The 19,062-nt window shown below is 41.4% G+C and overlaps 1 protein-coding gene across 2 annotated transcripts; it reads left to right on the forward strand.

Annotated features, from left to right (window-relative positions):
* The first annotated feature begins 576 nt into the window (after positions 1 to 576).
* Positions 577 to 11,174, forward strand: LOC135503799 (semaphorin-4D-like). 2 transcript variants are annotated; one of them, XM_064921942.1, is made up of 14 exons: positions 577 to 960; positions 3,892 to 4,037; positions 4,574 to 4,621; positions 4,731 to 4,832; positions 4,926 to 5,019; positions 5,109 to 5,216; positions 5,329 to 5,471; positions 5,883 to 6,061; positions 6,452 to 6,560; positions 6,688 to 6,859; positions 7,832 to 7,947; positions 8,223 to 8,368; positions 9,133 to 9,169; positions 9,340 to 9,453. In XM_064921942.1, the coding sequence occupies exons 1-14, from the start codon at positions 858 to 860 to the stop codon at positions 9,349 to 9,351; spliced, it is 1,515 nt and encodes a 504-aa protein (XP_064778014.1). In that variant the 5' UTR covers positions 577 to 857; the 3' UTR covers positions 9,352 to 9,453. The 2 variants fall into 2 exon arrangements, with proteins under 2 accessions (XP_064778014.1, XP_064778011.1); XM_064921939.1 differs by having other exon boundaries at positions 581 to 960; positions 9,133 to 9,209; positions 9,340 to 11,174.
* Positions 11,175 to 19,062: the final 7,888 nt, after the last annotated feature.

The following is a 19,062-nucleotide window of genomic DNA, read 5'->3' on the forward strand; positions in this document are numbered from 1 at the left end:
CTAGGTTGGAATTGTTGCTGTTAAAACACAATAATAATTGTTATTCTTAACTGGAATAAACTTGATTGAAGCAAGATGCTTTTGAGGCAAACACACTCACACAGTTCTGGGTTGTTCATTTTATTTTTGTTCAGAATAAAAAAATATGTATTGTATTTTAACAGCAACAGTTCCAACCTAGACTTTCTTTTAACAATCATTTCTACAGTAAGATGTACAGTAGGCCTGATCATTTTTCATCTGTACTATTACTTAGAGTTGCACTATCAAAAAGCCTGTGTGTGGGTGCTGTTACTCATCTGTGTGATGTGATCAATCTGTTTATTCCAATTCAGAATGAAAATGATTTATTGTATTTTAACTAAAACAGTCTAGTTCCAACCTAGACATATATGTAAGAGTGTTTTTAATGGGGGGAAATAAACATGAATAGATATTTAATTTCATTGTTATTTATTTTTTGTCTATATTGCATTTGTTTTAGACATAAGAGCAATGAAATGTACTGATATTTATGTATAGTTGCATATTTTCCTAGGTTGGGTCCCAGGAAAACACAGAATTTCTCATTATGGTCCCAAGCTGAAAACGTTTAAGAACCCTTGTCTAGACGAGTCTCGCGTTCTCTGAAAATAGGCTAATATGGGTAGTCAATCAAAAATATTACCGACTGAAGTATGTTTCACTACAGAACAATTAAGCTACTTTGAGGCTACTGTACTTGATTGAAAATTGAAGACAAGACTAGATGGAAGACCAGACTGTATGTATACAGAAAAGTCCCCACCCCTGTGTTGTATGATAAATCAAAGTGCCTACTGTTTCAAGTAATTAATTGCGGAGAGACTCAGAAAAGTATGTGTCCGCTCGCGCTCTTTGCGGTCTTTTTAGGACAATTAATTTTTTCGGCGAAAGCTTCGACCCTTACCCACAAACCTAGAGTGACATTGACAGACAAAGGTAAAGTAAGCTTTTTCTTTTAAATCAATAGTACAAGTATTGAATGACGACGGCAGGGTTGAATGATCAGGGCTGTTAGGAGTCGATTTATATTCAATAGCTACTAAAAGTGTATTGAGTCCACAATAGCCAAATGGGTCGATTTATATTCAACACTAAACCATTTGGAGGAAAAGTGTATCGAGTCCACAATAGCCAAAAGGACTCGACTCTCTTTGAGTTCTTTTTCTCTCTCTTGATTTGGAACTGCTATCAAAGACCCGACTGTTCTCGTAGACTAGACGTAACATAGTAAAAGTAAATCCGGGACACTCAAATTAGTACGTTATATATGTTATGTTTGGTATGATTACACAAGACCAATGTCGATGTTTGGAGTGATGTAAAAACACTTTAAAGTACTACTACTACTTTTGGGTATCTGTACTTTACTATTGATATTTTTGACGAATTTAACTTCACTACATTCATAAAGAAAATTATGTACTTTTTACTACTCCATACATTTTCCCTGACACCCAAAAGCACTCGTTACATTTTTAATGCTTTGCAGGACAGAAAATAGTCAAGTTCACACACTTATCAAGAGAACATCCCTGGTCATCCCTACTGCCTCTGATCTGGCGAACTCACTAAACACAAATGCTTTGTTTGTAAATTATATCTATGTGTTGGAGTGTGACCCTGGCTATCCATAAAGAAAAATAAATTTAAAAATTGTGCCGCCTGGTTTGATTAATATAAGTATTTTTTTTATTATTCATACTTTCCCCTTTCCTTTTGATAGTTAAGTATATTTTAGCAACTACATGTACGTTTGATACTTAGGTACAGTACCCGTTAAAAGTTTGGATATGTAACTGATGTGCAACGGCTAGCTAGTTAGCGTTTGGGTAACGATGCTTCGTGGGTGACTGTTGTTGATGTGTGCAGAGGGTCTCTGGTTCGCCCCCAGGTAGGGGTGAGGGAACGGTCTAAAGTTATACTGTTACAGATACACCTGCCCATTGCAGGGTTTTTCTTTATTTTTACTATTTGCTACATTGTAGAATAATAGTGAAGACATCAAAACTATGAAATAACACATATGGAATTATGTAGTAACCAAAAAAGTGTTAAACAAATCAAAATATATTTTATATTTGAGATTCTTCCAAGTAGCCACCCTGTGCCATGTTGACAGCTTTGCACACTCTTGGCATTCTTTCAACCAGCTTCATGAGGAATGCGTTTCCAATAGTCTTGAAGGAGCTCCCACATATGCTGAGCACTTATTGGCTGCTTTTAAAGTTATCACAAACAGCCATGTTTGGGAGTCCCATAGGGCTGCGCCCAATTGGCCCAGGGTCGTCTGTGGGCATCTTTGTAAATAAGAATGTGTTCTTAACTGGCTTGCCTAGTTAAATAAAGGTTACATTTGGAGAAAAAAAAATACAAAACTTAGTCCACTCTGTTCGTAGCATATTGTAGTTTTGGGAACAGAAAATTGTATTGAAATTTAACAGAATGTCAGCCAAAATCTATCTTGTTCCATCTTCTCACACGGCAGGCAACTGGGCTTCGGTAGTGAGTTGAAACGCCAAGCGGAAGCTTCACATTTATACACCCAGTGAAATATCTGTCTCATTGTTCTATCTGTGATAGTACTGTCTGAAGATAGGCAGGAACTGCTTCTCCAATAGAAATCCCAGATCACACTTGTAGGCGATGTCATGGCGACGTTGGCTAGCTAAGCTCATGCAGGCCATCAAATCAAAGGCACACCTTCGATATAAAGTTGTTTTTGACTGAAATTAAAATATGTAATTCTGTCACTTTCACAAGGTTGGAATAATAACATATTAAAATACTTAAAGACATTTCACTTCTCTCATTGACTTCTCAAACCCCGGCCTGGTCTGCTTGGTCTGTTTCCCAAATGTTCCCGGAAGTCTCGCAATGTTGGGTCTCTGGGTTTAGAAACTCTGTGGTGCTATGCCAGAATGTGAAAACATACCTCAATCCAGGGATGGAATATGTCGTTCTACTCATACTCATCCCGAATCGAGAATATTTAAATACTGCTTGTTTTTAATTAAACTGACGTTTTCACCAGCATGCTAGGCTAGCTAATGCAATAGCAGCCATTGAAAGTGCAACGCCTAGAGTTGGGGTGAGTAGCTACCGGAAGTGTTATTGAATCCAATGGGTTGCTTTAGCATTAGCTTGCTGACGAAAATGGCAGTTTAATAAAAGAATGAACAGTATTTCAATCTTCTCGATTCACCTTTCATCATTTCGTGATGATTAGAAGTACAACGATATATTCCATCCCTGGATTGAGGTATACTGTGACGGGCTCTGACTGTCCACATTCTGACATAGTACCGTTCTGACTCAAGGGAGAGAAATGAAAGAGAGTAGGTTCCTTTTTGCGCTTCTCCAAAAGTACAAGAACATGAACCATATTTCATACCTTTGTCATTAGCCAACTCTGGTAAGGAACACAAACTATTTATACAAGCCTACATTAATACTGAGCTTGAACATATTTAATGAGGAATGTCCATCATACAGCCTATCACAGTGGTGAGATACAAGGACAGTAGGCCTATCCTTAATATAATATGGAAATATGCTATGCTACGGTAAAGTTAGAAGGATAAACTCATCTGGCACAACGTGAATCATTAACCCTATTCAAATTCAGTCACTGGGTACCTTCTTTTATTTAACTCTGGCAATGTCAGTATATACTGTGTGAACAAAACATTAGGAACACCTGCTCTTTCCATGACATAGCTTTCACCTGGTCCGTCATAAGGATCAATCATGGTTTCTAAGAAGTTATCCTAGTTCCAGAGTGTAATCTCAATGAGCACAGTTTTTGCATGAACACATATCCAGTCCGGTCATATGTTTGCTTAATGATTTATATCTCTGTGTCCTCAGATGTGAGCTTCCTAAGAATCCACCTGTCTGGGAATAACAGCCGTATAGAGCTCCTGCAGGGCCCTCAGGACAACATAGTATATGCTACAGACCACATGAACCTGTTCCAGACAAACTTCAACAGTTCTAAGACCTCTAGAATGCTAGTATGACTGAGTTACATACCCTTACTGTAAACCTTACTTGTGTATTGTGTTGCTTTATATTGATTTAGCTCTATTCAGGTTGTGCTCTAAGTAGGATTGTCCAATACAGTTGCTGTAATGTAAATGATGGTAATAACAGAGGGAGGGATATTGATATTTTACATGAAATATTTAGCTGAACAGTCCTTCCCCTCTTACATGCTGTGGACTAGATTATGTTGAAATGGATGTATTGAACATTGTACTCTACATGTACAGATGTAGGATCTTACTTTGATCACTATTTTGTTGCTGCACAGCAAGAAATGCAAACTTGTAGTATATTCAATGTTTAAAAAGGCTTTTAAACTTTGTAATATACACTTTAAAATGTCACTTGATTTACCCTAACGAAAATGTATCAATGCCTACAAATAATGTCCATTAATTATAATCCACATGTCCTGTTGTATTAAACTCACTCAAATGAAGGTCCTACATCTGTACATCTGTACCTGTACAATCTTTTTAATGATTTTAATTTTTTGCCTTTGCAGAGTCCTGTGTTTCGAGAGGAATGTAGAAGTAATGATTCCACATCACCAGTGAGTTTCTGAAAAGATGAGAGGATGTTGGTTTTATAGCATAGTTCATTACAAAAGTTGCACATATTTGGTTTACAACCATGTAACACAGTTCTGTTTTCTCCTTCAGGACTGTCACTATAACATCACTGTTTTACACAAGACTAACGATCCAAACCAACTGTTCCTGTGTGGAACCAATGGACAACAACACACATTGTGCTGTTACATGGTATGGGAAATACTTGTCATTATATAAGTATACAGGACTTTTCATGATACCATTTTGCCATTGGCATGTTAACACAAAATGATTCCACTGTAGAACCCATCAGACGACCCGTTTAACTGCACTCGATCCAAGGCCATCCAAAACATTCAACAACACATAAATGAAACAGAGCCATCACTCCTCATTGGTGAGGAAAATGTCTAATTGGAAAACATTACCCTATAATATGACCTAATGTTCTTGAGTGGTTATTGAGCTAATGTGTTGTGTCTCCAGGTTCTTCTGGGGTAGAGGAGTTCTACACCACTCACTCAGGCACAGAGGGTTCCGTGGGGATCAACAGGTTCGGGAAGAACAGACTATGGACAGACAACAGTGGAACAGGTATGGAACAGGGCGAGAGAACAAGACATGGCCTGACATGGTTTTGCATAGTACTGTATATCTGATCAGACTGTCCATGGACTGTCATTATTTCTCCTGTTCCTTTCCTTAGAACAGAGATATGTGAGTTTGGTGGCTAGCAGCCAGAGAGAGGATCGTCTGCAGGACAGACTATATGCTTTCTACATAGAGAAGAACCGACACCCGCGTTTGGACTCTGATCTCTGGGTTCCCCGGGTTGCTCAAGTCTGCATGGTAAGCACCACAGGAGGTTGGTGGCACCTTAATTGGAGAGGACAGGCTTGTGGTAATGACTGGGAGGAATCAGTGGAATGGTATTAAATACATCAAACACATGGTTTCCAGGTGTTTTAATGCCATTTCATTTGCTTCGTTCCGGCCATTATTATGAGCCGTTCTCCCCAGCATCCTCCACTGGTAAGCACTACATACTGTAGAACATGAATCATGCCTGCACTGTATGTAATCACCAGTGTTGCAGTTTAGTTCAGAACATTTTTGTAGCTCATTCATATTCGGTACGACTCCATTTCTGCCCATTTAAGCCCTTAATTAAGACTAATTCCATCGGGGGGCTCCTTGAGTGGTGTGTGCACTGCCCACTGTGATTATCTTAACATGTCTGTGGTTGCCTGTGTGTTCCAGGCCGATCGTGGAGGACCTAAGGGTTATCTGCAGTTCAGGTGGACCTCCAAGCTGAGTGCCAGGCTCTTCTGTGGAGACCAGGACAGCAGGCTGTCCTTCCCCCAGCTAGTGGACGTGAACACTGTTCTGGCAGAGAGGTGGCAGGATACCAGGGTCTATGCACTCTTCAGGAATGGCTGGTAGGACGACATACTGTATGTAGATAGATCATAATGGACCTTAGTAACATACACAAATCATCAATAACATCACAACAGGCGCTGGTAACAGAGACTCATAGTACAGTTTATGACATGAAGTTGCAGTGCCGTTAAGAAAATAAATCAAATTTGAAAGAGAAAAAAAATAACTGAAAGTGACACAACGATTAAGAAAACCCAAATGTCATAGTCTTTGTTTTGTTCTTATCACCATGGAAGTTTGGGTTGTGCTTCCCCTCTCCCCTTTTCTGATCTCGAGAGTCAGCTGTTTCTCTGACCTTCACTGAAAGCAGATGTCGTGAAACATTGCGAAAGAGACCTTTAGTAAGGGGTTAGTTGAAACTTGCTGAACCCTGTGTCTACCCCTAGGGGTATGAGTGCTGTATGTGTCTACACCGTAGAAGATATTGACCGCATCTTTAAAACCTCCAACTTCAAGGGACACACGGGGTCCGTCCCAATCCCACGACCTGGGAAGGTATGCTCAACAATATGACTTTCTAGTCAGCTCTACTCCTTTACTCTGTATGTTTACTATATTGGACTGTATTCTGTGTATGTCTTCGTATGTTGAAGTATACATAAAAGTGTCCATCCTCTTGTAGTGTGTTGAAGACAGTACTAGACTCCCCATGGAAGTCCTGAAGATGGTGGACAAGGTTTCAGAGATGGAGGAGTGGGTCACCAGTAGGCCTCTCCTGGTCACTCACCACTATTACCACCACATCCGTGTGGACAGAGTCCAAGGCAAAGGGAATGTCCTGTTTCTGTCTCTAGGTGAGAAGTTTCGATCTCTAGACGATGAATCAGAAATGATCAGTCTGAAAGGAATGACGGGAAACCTTATGTTTGGAGACCTTTAACATAGACCTCTTATGACCCAACAGCAAGTGATGATAGGGAGCCGTATTGTGTATACGTACAGCATATTTATAGGAATGTGGATGAGGTGAGAACATTTCCATCTTATACTCACACCAGTTTTAAGAGACAGGCTTTCAGAAGGTTGAAATACTATTGACCGTACATGGGTGTAAAGTGATACTTTTTTTCATGCTGACTACCTGACACTGATCTTTTGTAAGGTGTAAAAAAGGCCTGTCTGAGCGGTTTATTTTTTAGTTTAAAAAGATAACTAAGCGGAAGTATACTCTTATCACACTGTGCTGGGAAACCAGGGATGCAGTTTCATTTCCCATCATTAGCACACATAGACTTATTCAAACAACCCTAACTTGAGATTCACATTTGCACAACATTTTGTAGGTTGTGGTTAGCGTCAGAGAAGTACAATCCAAACATGAGACTGATGAATGTAATTGAAGTACAGTATCAGAAGCATTACTAGAGCAATATAGTCATAGATACTCATAGATATGTGTCCTTAGGGCGAGTCTATGCCTCACCATGCATCTGTACTGTGAGTGGTGTAATATGACTGGAGGATGTCTCAACATTATGTTGAAACATGAACTATTGTGTGTGTGTGTTATGCTTAAATGACTGTGTTGACATTTCTTACACAACTTTCTTTTGTAATGTTTGACTCTCACTCATAACCTCAATGATCGATAACTGCTGTTTGACACACTGTGTGTGTGTGTGTGTGTGTGTGTGTGTGTGTGTGTGTGTGTGTGTGTGTGTGTGTGTGTGTGTGTGTGTGTGTGTGTGTGTGTGTGTGTGTGTGTGTGTGTGTGTGTGTGTGTGTGTGTGTGTGTGTGTGTGTGTGTGTGTGCGTGTCTACACTAGGGAATGGAGGGATTCATAAGGTTCTGGAGAAGGATGGTCATGCCTTCGTCATCGCTGAGTTACATCCTTTTAACTACAGAGCACACATCCTCAGTATGATGTTGCACTCCTCCACGGTGAGTCAAGGAACACAACCCACACCGAAACCTCCCCACAGATCCAACAGTGGTAATAATGAAACATGGAGTGGGATAGACAATAGTCAAAGAGATCCCTTTCAAACCATGTTTATATCTCTATAATAATATTGTAAAATAAGTGGTGTTCTTATTGTAAATCAGCAACTTTCTTCTGCAGTCAACAGTCATTGTTTGAGTACTTCCTACAATATTAGGTTCTCGATAGCACCTTTTTTTCCAAAGAGTGTACTAATGTTCTTGTTGTGTTCCAGGGGAAGCTGTATGTGGGCTCCAGCAGAGAGCTGGTTCAGATTGACCTGGGCAGCTGTGAGCAGTATGGAGCCCAGTGTGAAGACTGTGTCCTGGCCAGAGACCCTTACTGTGGCTGGGATGGCCATCACTGCACCACAGCAACAAAGTAAGACCAAACACAGCCCGCTTGCAGCTTATAGCATCCCCTATATAGATATTTAATGGTAGTGATTCAAAAATACATTTTTCATTAATGGTTTCCTCTCTGGTTTCCTGTCAGCCTTACAGTTTATTTGGAACCCTTCATAGTGTTTGTCAAAAATGCTAATATAGAGTGGTGCATTATTTTGGCCAATATACTAGACCTTATTTTCCATCAGTTCAGTTAAACATGGCCAGAGCCAGTTTTTCCAGAATTATGTAAACACACATGGCCCTTGTTCAAACAAATGTGGTGTCAGATGAGGCCTTGAAAACAAACAAAATATAGTTCAAACAAGTGTGCTGTCAGATAGAGGCCATAAAAGAAAACAAAATATACTTCATTTGATTAAACATAACATACAAGTCTGTCTGCATTGTGTGTCAGTGGGAAATGTTAGTTCTCACTTCCTCACTCTGATCCCCACCTTCTGTTAAAAGTATACTACACTTCCTCCTCTACACTCCCCCAACACATGCTACACACACACACGATACTACATACTACCTGTTGTGTCGTCAAATGCTCTATGCTCCGTTGGTGTGAGACCGTGTGTTTTCAGTTCATCTTTGCATTTTCAAATAACTATCACTGCCAACCACAAGGTAGACACTCTACTGGCCCATAAACAGGAATAAGCAACCTCTGAGTGAAAATAGACATTCACTATTTTCTGGTTGAGTTGCTTGTTGAGACTCCTTAACTCATATGTGCTTGTCTTTTTACAGTAAGACAATTCAGGATGTGGAGAACGGGAACCATCAGGTATGCAGCAACATATCCAGAGGAGTTACTGCAAGTAAAGGTGTGTAGTGTGTTAGTCACCCTTGTATGAATACAAAACCATTTATTATGACCATGTACTATAATAAAGGATGGAAACCACCCACAAATGGTTAGCTATGGAAGTCTAAAAAGCTATGTTTTGTTCTTAGTTTACTTTCTAAGGTCATCAGGTGGCGCTGCAGATGGAATCAGAGTTTCTCAATCTTCAAAGTACTTCCTCCATTGCCCAACCTTGTCCAGCCACGCTGAGTACAGCTGGAGGCACCATGGCAACACCACAGCAACACCGTGCATCTCCACAGGGTCAGAGCACCAGTGTCTCCTGCTAATAGAGAGCATGGGCCCTGAGCAGCAGGGAACATACAGCTGTGTGTCTGAGGAGAGGGGCTACCACAGGACTCTGGTGCAGTACCAGTTACAGCTGGACAGTGGGGCCTCAGGCCTGGACTCTCACCGCCTGCCCTGTCTTGGTCTGGGTCTGGTACTAACACTGGTCCTGACTTTGCTCTGCTAGCATCAGCTCTATTGACTCTCACCCCAGCCCTATGACCAAGCTGACTTGACTTGGACATCCCTGCACTTGTACTTTTGTCTTCCTTACACCCACGCTACCTCAAGAATAGTTCATGACAGTCAAAGTCCGAGCCATTTCGCTGAGCTGCTTCCTTTGTTACTTTCACAATCAATTGGTAAAAAACAGAACGCTGTAGAAGTTAAAGCTACTGCACTTTTGCGGAGTTAAGGATTTATTGGCCTTATGCACTTTATAATCATGCTACGTTATCCAATATGGAACTTTTCAGGGGTTTAAAATATTTAATGTGAAAATCTGAATGTACAGTATATATAGCAAAAACAGACTTAAATTTGTTACATTTTAGAAATACATTTTTTAATTAACTCCTAACTTTCTTGCTAACAGCATGATGGTTGTAAATATATACAGTACCAGTCAAAAGTTAGTACACACCTACTCATTTAAGGGTTTTTCTTTATTTTTACTATTTTCTACATTGTACAATACTAGTGAAGACATCAAACCTATGAAATGACACATATGGAATTATGTAGTAACCAAAAAAGTGTAAAACAAATCAACTCAGCAAAAAAGAAACGTCCTCTCACTGTCAACTCTATTTAATTTCAGCAAACTTAACATGTGTAAATATTGGTATGAACATAACATTCAACAAGAATACATAAACTGAACAAGTTCCACAGACATGTGACTAACAGAAATTGAATAATGTGTCCCTGAACAAAGGAGGGGTTAAAATCAAAAGTAACAGTCAGTATCTGGTGTGGCCACCAGCTGCATTAAGTACTGCAGTGCATCTCCTCCTCATGGACTGCACCAGATTTGCCAGTTCTGAGATGTTCTAGGGTTACTATACATAACTTTAACCCATTTTATAAGAGATTCTCCAAAATGTAAATATTCCGGGAGCAGGTGCAATTTGCAGTTCAAGATCAAGCAAACGTAGCAGAATTCAAAGTTGGGCTGTACAACATGCAAAAAGGTAGGGAGCTTCGGTCAAAAATTACTGGAGGTATTAAACTAGCAAAGGAGTGGGTGGAATGTATGGTAAATTAACATCCTATGCATCATATGTAAAAAAACAACAACAACAAAAAACAACAACAGCAAGCCTTGTAGAGGACACCCAGGTTAACACTCAAAACTGTAATAAAAAATAGACACTACTGCCAGAGTCTTCAGAACAGCCTTAGGAGGATGCTAAACATCACAGCCACATGCCTGCTCATGGCTTCGAGCAAGAAGTTGACATGGTAGGGAAAAAAAATAGTTTCAAGTTTGTAATCTGAATATGAGCCTCACATTATCACATATAAATTCTCAAATGTGTGTTCTGCTGTTGCCTAAATGTATTTAAAGTTAAATTATGATATTTTGATATTTGTTTTACTTCTACATTGTCTTGAAAATGACATGAAATTCGGGTCTTGAAAGCCCCACAGCTAAGTATGTGTGCATATGTCTGGTGTTCTCCAGTGTCGTCTAAAAATGTTACTGTACATTGATGAGGCTATAAGAAATTCAGACTTGTGTAAGCCCCGCATCTACACTCACATCAGTGAATTCTAAAATGCTTTGAATAATTAGCACCTTGGAGAGTGCTGTCCATTTCACCACCATAGATAATAGGCTACTTGGAGAGTGCTGTTTCACCACCATAGATAGTAGGCTACTTGGAGAGTGCTGTTTCACCACCATAGATAGTAGACTACTTGGAGAGTACTGTTTCACCACCATAGATAATAGGCTACTTGGAGAGTGCTGTTTCACCACCATAGATAGTAGGCTACTTGGAGAGTACTGTTTCACCACCATAGCTAGTAGGCTACTTGGAGAGTACTGTTTCACCACCATAGATAGTAGGCTACTTGGAGAGTGCTGTTTCACCACCATAGATAGTAGGCTCCTTGGAGAATACTGTTTCACCACCATAGATAGTAGGCTACTTGGAGAGTGCTGTTTCACCACCATAGATAGTAGGCTACTTAGAGAGTGCTGTTTCACCACCATAGATAGTAGACTACTTGGAGAGTACTGTTTCACCACCATAGATAATAGGCTACTTGGAGAGTGCTGTTTCACCACCATAGATAGTAGGCTACTTGGAGAGTGCTGTCCGTTTCACCACCATAGATAGTAGGCTACTTGGAGAGTGCTGTTTCACCACCATAGATAGTAGGCTACTTGGAGAGTGCTGTTTCACCACCATAGATATAGACTTGGAGAGTAGTGCTGTTTCACCACCTTGGAGAGTGCTGTTTCACCACCATAGATATAGCTACTTAGGCTACTTGGAGAGTGCTGTTTCACCACCATAGATAGTAGGCTACTTGGAGAGTGTACTGTTTCACCACCATAGATAGTAGGCTACTTGGAGAGTGCTGTTTCACCACCATAGATAGTAGGCTACTTGGAGAGTGCTGTTTCACCACCATAGATAGTAGGCTACTTGGAGTGTACTGTTTCACCACCATAGATAGTAGGCTACTTGGAGAGTGCTGTTTCACCACCATAGATAGTAGGCTACTTGGAGAGTGCTGTTTCACCACCATAGATAGTAGGCTACTTGGAGAGTGCTGTTTCACCACCATAGATAGTAGGCTACTTGGAGAGTGCTGTTTCACCACCATAGATAGTAGGCTGTTTCACCACCATAGATAGTAGGCTACTTGAGAGTGCTGTTTCACCACCATAGATAGTAGGCTACTTGGAGAGTGCTGTTTCACCACCATAGATAGTAGGCTACTTGGAGAGTGCTGTTTCACCACCATAGATAGTAGGCTACTTGGAGAGTGCTGTTTCACCACCTGTTTGTTTCACCACCATAGATAATAGGCTACTTGGAGTGTGCTGTTTCACCACCATAGATAGTAGGCTGTTTCACCACCATAGATAGTAGGCTAGAGAGTGCTGTTTCACCACCATAGATAGTAGGCTACTTGGAGAGTGCTGTTTCACCACCATAGATAGTAGGCTACTTGGAGAGTGCTGTTTCACCACCATAGATAGTAGGCTACTTGGAGAGTGCTGTTTCACCACCATAGATAGTAGGCTACTTGGAGAGTGCTGTTTCACCACCATAGATAGTAGGCTACTTGAAGAGTTCTGTTTCACCACCATAGATAGTAGGCTACTTGGAGAGTGCTGTTTCACCACCATAGATAGCTACTTGGAGGCTGTTTCACCACCATAGATTAGGCTAGAGTGTACTGTTTCACCACCATAGATAGTAGGCTACTTGGAGTGTGCTGTTTCACCACCATAGATAGTAGGCTACTTGGAGAGTGCTGTTTCACCACCATAGATAGTAGGCTACTTGGAGAGTGCTGTTTCACCACCATAGATAGTAGGCTACTTGGAGAGTGCTGTTTCACCACCATAGATAGTAGGCTACTTGGAGAGTACTGTTTCACCACCATAGATAGTAGGCTACTTGGAGAGTGCTGTTTCACCACCATAGATAGTAGGCTACTTGGAGAGTGCTGTTTCACCACCATAGATAGTAGGCTACTTGGAGAGTGCTGTTTCACCACCATAGATAGTAGGCTACTTGGAGAGTGCTGTTTCACCACCATAGATAGTAGGCTACTTGGAGAGTGCTGTTTCACCACCATAGATAGTAGGCTACTTGGAGAGTGCTGTTTCACCACCATAGATAGTAGGCTACTTGGAGAGTGCTGTTTCACCACCATAGATAGTAGGCTACTTGGAGATAGTAGTGCTGTTTCACCACCATAGATAGTAGGCTACTTGGAGAGTGCTGTTTCACCACCATAGATAGTAGGCTACTTGGAGAGTGCTTTTTCACCACCATAGATAGTAGGCTACTTGGAGAGTGCTGTTTCACCACCATAGATAGTAGGCTACTTGGAGAGTGCTGTTTCACCACCATAGATAGTAGGCTACTTGGAGAGTGCTGTTTCACCACCATAGATAGTAGGCTACTTGGAGAGTGCTGTTTCACCACCATAGATAGTAGGCTACTTGGCTTCTATGTTGTGTTTGACACTTTTTTGTGTTCCAGTAGCAGAGCCCCCCATGATAATGTAGGCTATACCATAGAAATAAGATGTATTTTTAGTTTTTATTTAACAGGAAGCAGAGAAAGTCAAGGTTGCCAAGAATTAAGACATTCAAGAGCGCCCATCCCTGCAAGTTAAAAGACTGCAATTTAAATTCTGCATAACGGCACAGCATTTCGTCAACTTCACTGTGGGAAATGTGATACTGTATGCTTCAGTTTGCTGCCATATGACTGGTTTCACATTTGTCTCTTAAGGTAAAATATATATTTTTAAATGTCATTTATATTTACAATTCCCTTATCCAAACAGATTTCTTATTTACCTATCTCTTATTAATAGCTCTTATCAAGTTGTAAATTACAGTGCATGGAGATCGGTGTTAATTCTATCGGGAAGAAGATTTAATGCTTTATATTCCTGGAACCGGTAGGTTCACTCGACCTTATTTATGGTTTCGTCACAAGTAAAGGAAATTAAGTCGAGATCACATCTTCATTTATTCGGTCTACACTCCAAACAAATGGTGGATGAATAGCATGCTGTGTGGGTAGCTAACAGGAACCCCACACAATGGAAAGTCAGCTCTTGCGGAGGTGGGGGGCTTTTGCATGCTGAATCATTTCCGAAACCTACAAAATACCATAAAATGTTTTAGGGTTATCCACGATACAAAAAATCTGACACCTCATTGTAAGAGCCCCTTATTAGTATGCCTAATCCATGCTTGAGTAACAGGAGGCTTAGGCCACTGTAGCAAAATAGGCCTCAACTTCCCATGAAGAGGAAGCGGGGGAAGCAGTTTGTAATCACGAACGTTTTAAAACTGTGACAAAATGTTATCAACTATTTTCATGCCACATTCCTGCGTCCGAGTCACTTTCCCACTCTAATCTCTATGTTGCAGCTGCTGAGACATGGCTCCAAGTCCTGTATCATTCATGTGCAAATGAAAATGATGTGCCAATGAAAATCATGTTAAATGGAGCTGGTGAAGAAGGCAGACGTTTTACGTGCCCCCAACTGATTGTGTTTTTTGTCTATTTGCATTGTTTGTAACTCATTTCTTTTACTTATTTTGTAAAAAATGTTGCCGTTACCGTCTCTTATGAATGAAAATAACTTCTGGACATCAGGACTGCGATTACAGACTGGCAGAATCATTTTTTTCCTATAACGTGTCTGACACGAAATATATACTGCTTTCTCGGGAACAGGCCCAGATCCCCCTGATGTGTGAAGAGGAGGTGGGGGGAAAAGGGGCCTGAGGGCGGGCTGCCTTCTGAGAATTCGTAGGCGATCGAATAAACCCCCACTTCCTTCCATTTAGCTAACAAACATGCAATCTTTGGAGAATAAAATAGATTACCTACGCGGAAGATTAAACTACCAAAGGGACATTCAAAACTGTGATATCTTATGCTTCACGATATCTAAGGAAGTCTCAAGCTATTGCTCGCCTAAGGTAGAGTCTCTCATGATAAGCTGTCGACCACACTATCTATATAGAGAGTTATCTGGATTTTTCATAGCTACATACCACCATAGTCACAGGCTGGCACCCAGACAGCATTGAATGAGCTGTATTCCATCCTAAGCAAACAAGAAAACGCTCACCCAGAGGCGGCGCTCCTAGTAGCCAGGAACTTTAATGCAGGGAAACCTTCGTTCTACTAAATTTCTATCAGCATGTTAAATGTGCAACCAGAGGGAAAACAAACTCTACACCCCCTTTACTCCACACACAGACTCGCATACAAAGCTTTCACTCACCTCCATTTGGCAAATCTGACCATAATTATATCCTCCTGAAAAATTTAAACAGGAAGCACCAGTGATGAGATCAATAAAAAAGTGGTCAGGTGAAGCAGATGCTAAGCTACAGGACTGTTTTGCTAGCACCGACTGGAATATGTTCCGGGATTCCTCCAACGGCATTGAGGAGTACACCACATCTGTCATTGGCTTAATCAATAAGTGCATCAATGACGTCATCCCCACAGTACATTTATTTAGATTTTCTTTAAACCTTTATTTATACAGGTTTTTCTCATTGAGATAACATCTCTTTTCCAAGAGAGGCCTGGTCCAATAGCAGCAGGGGGAACAGTGTTTCAGACAAAACAACTTACATACACTAACACAACATTAAACAAAACTAAAAACACACAAACAGTACAACAAAAACATTTTATCTAAAAAACACGAAAGTATTTACTAAAAACAGCTGTCCTAAAGACAATTACACTCTTCTATGATATATACATCGATCAAGTGTTTAAACTCCACCAACGAAACTAGATCTTCAAATTTTAAAATGTTCAGGAGAGAATTCCAGGACCACGGAGCTAAGTAACAAACTATTTCTACCATGACCTGTTCTACTTTTTGGTACTGTTAGAAGCAAATGAGAATGGGACCGTAATTGATATTTATTTACCAACCTAACTAAAAAAGAACAGAGATAAAATGGCATTTTACCCAATATGGCCTATGTATACAAGTGTTTAAGCCTACGCAAGGTCAATGACGACCAGCCAACAGCGCTGTAGAGGTCACAATGATGTGCTAGATGTTATTGATTTGTAATGAACCTGAGGACTGACTGCATGAAACACTGAATCAAGTGCTCTCAGGGTAGTGGTTGAGACCTGCATATACACTACTCAAAAAAATAAAGGGAACACTTAAACAACACAACGTAACTCCAAGTCAATCACACTTCTGTGAAATCAAACTGTCCATTTAGGAAGCAACACTGATTGACAATACATTTCACATGCTGTTGTGCAAATGGAATAGACAACAGGTGGACATTATAGGCAATTAGCAAGACACCCCCAATAAAGGAGTGGTTCTGCAGGTGGTGACCACAGACCAGTTCTCAGTTTCTATGCTTCTTGGCTGATGTTTTGGTCACTTTTGAATGCTGGCGATGCTTTCACTCGTGGTAGCATGAGACTACAACCCACAGAAGTGGCTCAGGTAGTGCAGCTCATGCTGGATGGAACATCAATGCGAGCTGTGGCAAGAATGTTTGCTGTGTCTGTCAGCGTAGTGTCCAGAGCATGGAGGCGCTACCAGGAGACAGGCCAGTACATCAGGAGATGTGGAGGAGGCCGTAGGAAGGCAACAACCCAGCTGCAGGACCGCTACCTCCGCCTTTGTACAAGGAGGAGCACTGCCAGAGCCCTGCAAAATGACCTCCAGCAGGCCACAAATGTGCATGTGTCTGCTAAAACGGTCAGAAACAGACTCCATGAGGGTGGTATGAGGGCCCGACGTCCACAGGTGGGGGTTGTGCTTACAGCCCAACACCGTGCAGGACGTTTGGCATTTGCCAGAGAACACCAAGATTGGCAAATTCGCCACTGGTGCCCTGTGCTCTTCACAGATGAAAGCAGGTTCTGTGTGGGTGGACCATTTCAGATTGTCAATGATGTGTACGCCGAGGAACTTGAAGCTTTTCACCTCCTCCACTGCGGTCTCGTCGATAGGGGTTAGGGGTGTGCTCCCTCTGCTGTCTCCTGAAGTCCACGATCAGCTCATTTGTTTTGTTGGCATTGAGGGAGAGGTTATTTTCCTGGCACCACTCCCCCAGGGTCCTCACCTCCTCCCTGTAGGCTGTCTTGTCATTGTTGTTTATCAGGTCTACTGCTGTTATGTCGTCTGCAAACTTGATGGTTGGAGGTGTGCGTGACCACGCAGTCATGGGTGAACAGGGAGTACAAGAGGGAGAGCACTGTCACGCTGGTATAAAGGATTTGGAGACAGGCGCAGGAATACACAATAGGGGTTTTTAATACACCCAAAACAATCAAGTATACAAAAACACTGGGTTGTACCCAAACAAAAGAGCGAGGGTAAACCTCGTTAAACGACACGGGACGATACCCGTAATAAAGCACGCAGCATAACAGCTGCACCAACGCATGGGTACTCACACAACCAACGGACATGGGAACAGAGGGCACATATATAATATACTAATCAGGGGAAATGGGAATCAGGTGTGTGTAATCAGACAAGACAGTCCGGGATTGATGATAATGAATCCCGTTCAGTGAAGCCTAGAAAGCCGGTGACGTAGACCTCCGGAACTGGTGAACAGAATGAGCAGCAGTACCAGGGGGATCCATGACAAGCACGCACCCTTCTGGGGCCCCTGTGTTGAGGATCAGTGTAGTGAAGGCATCGTTTCCTACCTTCACCACCTTGGGGCGGCCTGCCACGAAGTCCAGGACCCTGTTGCACAGGGTGGGGTTCAGACCCAGGGCCCGAAGCTTAGGGATGAGCTCGGAGGGTACTATGGTGTTGAAGGCTGAGCTATAGTCAATGAACAGCATTCTTACATAGGTATCCCTCTTGTCCAGATGGGATAGGGCAGTGTGCAGTGTGGATCTATGCAAATCTCTCAGACACCCAGCACATCCACAAGGGATCCCAACTTTTGTCACAGCTGTTAATGAATCGATTGCAGCTGAGAAGAAGCGAAACAATAAATTGGTGAATTTAGTGGAAACATTTGTAACAAGCATGGTAACAAGCATTCATTGTTACACATCTGTAATTACAGAGCGCAATTACTACCAGGTACATGTTGTTATTACATTGTAACTACTTGTTACACAACTTCAATACTTGTTACAGAGTAATTACACTGTAATAAGGACAGCTTAAAAGGTAGTGTTACCAAATGGATGGTTTTGACCGCTTAAAACCTTTGGAAATTAAGCTTTTGGAAACGCATATACACCGATTAGTTTCTCTCTCTTTCATACAGACCTATAACGAGGAACGCCCACAATGTGTTTTGTGCTTAGTAATGAGTCTCTCATAACGAACAAATTAATAAAACGACACGTCCTGCCCAAACATCCACAGCGTGATATTAAACCCAGGGAGTTATTTCAGAACGGGGCATAATGCTTCAGGAAACAGTGCTTCGACAAGTCAACAAGCAAGGCATTGTTGTCATGTTATAACAGGTGATGATAAGCAGAAATAATGGAGTACTAGCTACCTACCTCTCATAGTAGTAGATGTGAGTTCCTCTTTCAAACAATCCCACATTTACATTTAATTGGTGAATTCACCTTATGACATCCAGTGGAACAGCCACTTTACAATAGTGCATCTAAATCATTTAAGGGGGGGTGAGAAGGATTACTTTATCCTATCCTAGGTATTCCTTGAAGAGGTGGGGTTTCAGGTGTCTCCGGAAGGTGGTGATTGACTCCGCTGTCCTGGCGTCGTGAGGGAGTTTGTTCCACGATTGGGGGGCCAGAGCAGCGAACAGTTTTGACTGGGCT

This window comes from Oncorhynchus masou, chromosome 2, assembly GCF_036934945.1.
Source record: "Oncorhynchus masou masou isolate Uvic2021 chromosome 2, UVic_Omas_1.1, whole genome shotgun sequence".
Classification (NCBI taxonomy): Eukaryota; Metazoa; Chordata; class Actinopteri; order Salmoniformes; family Salmonidae; genus Oncorhynchus; species Oncorhynchus masou.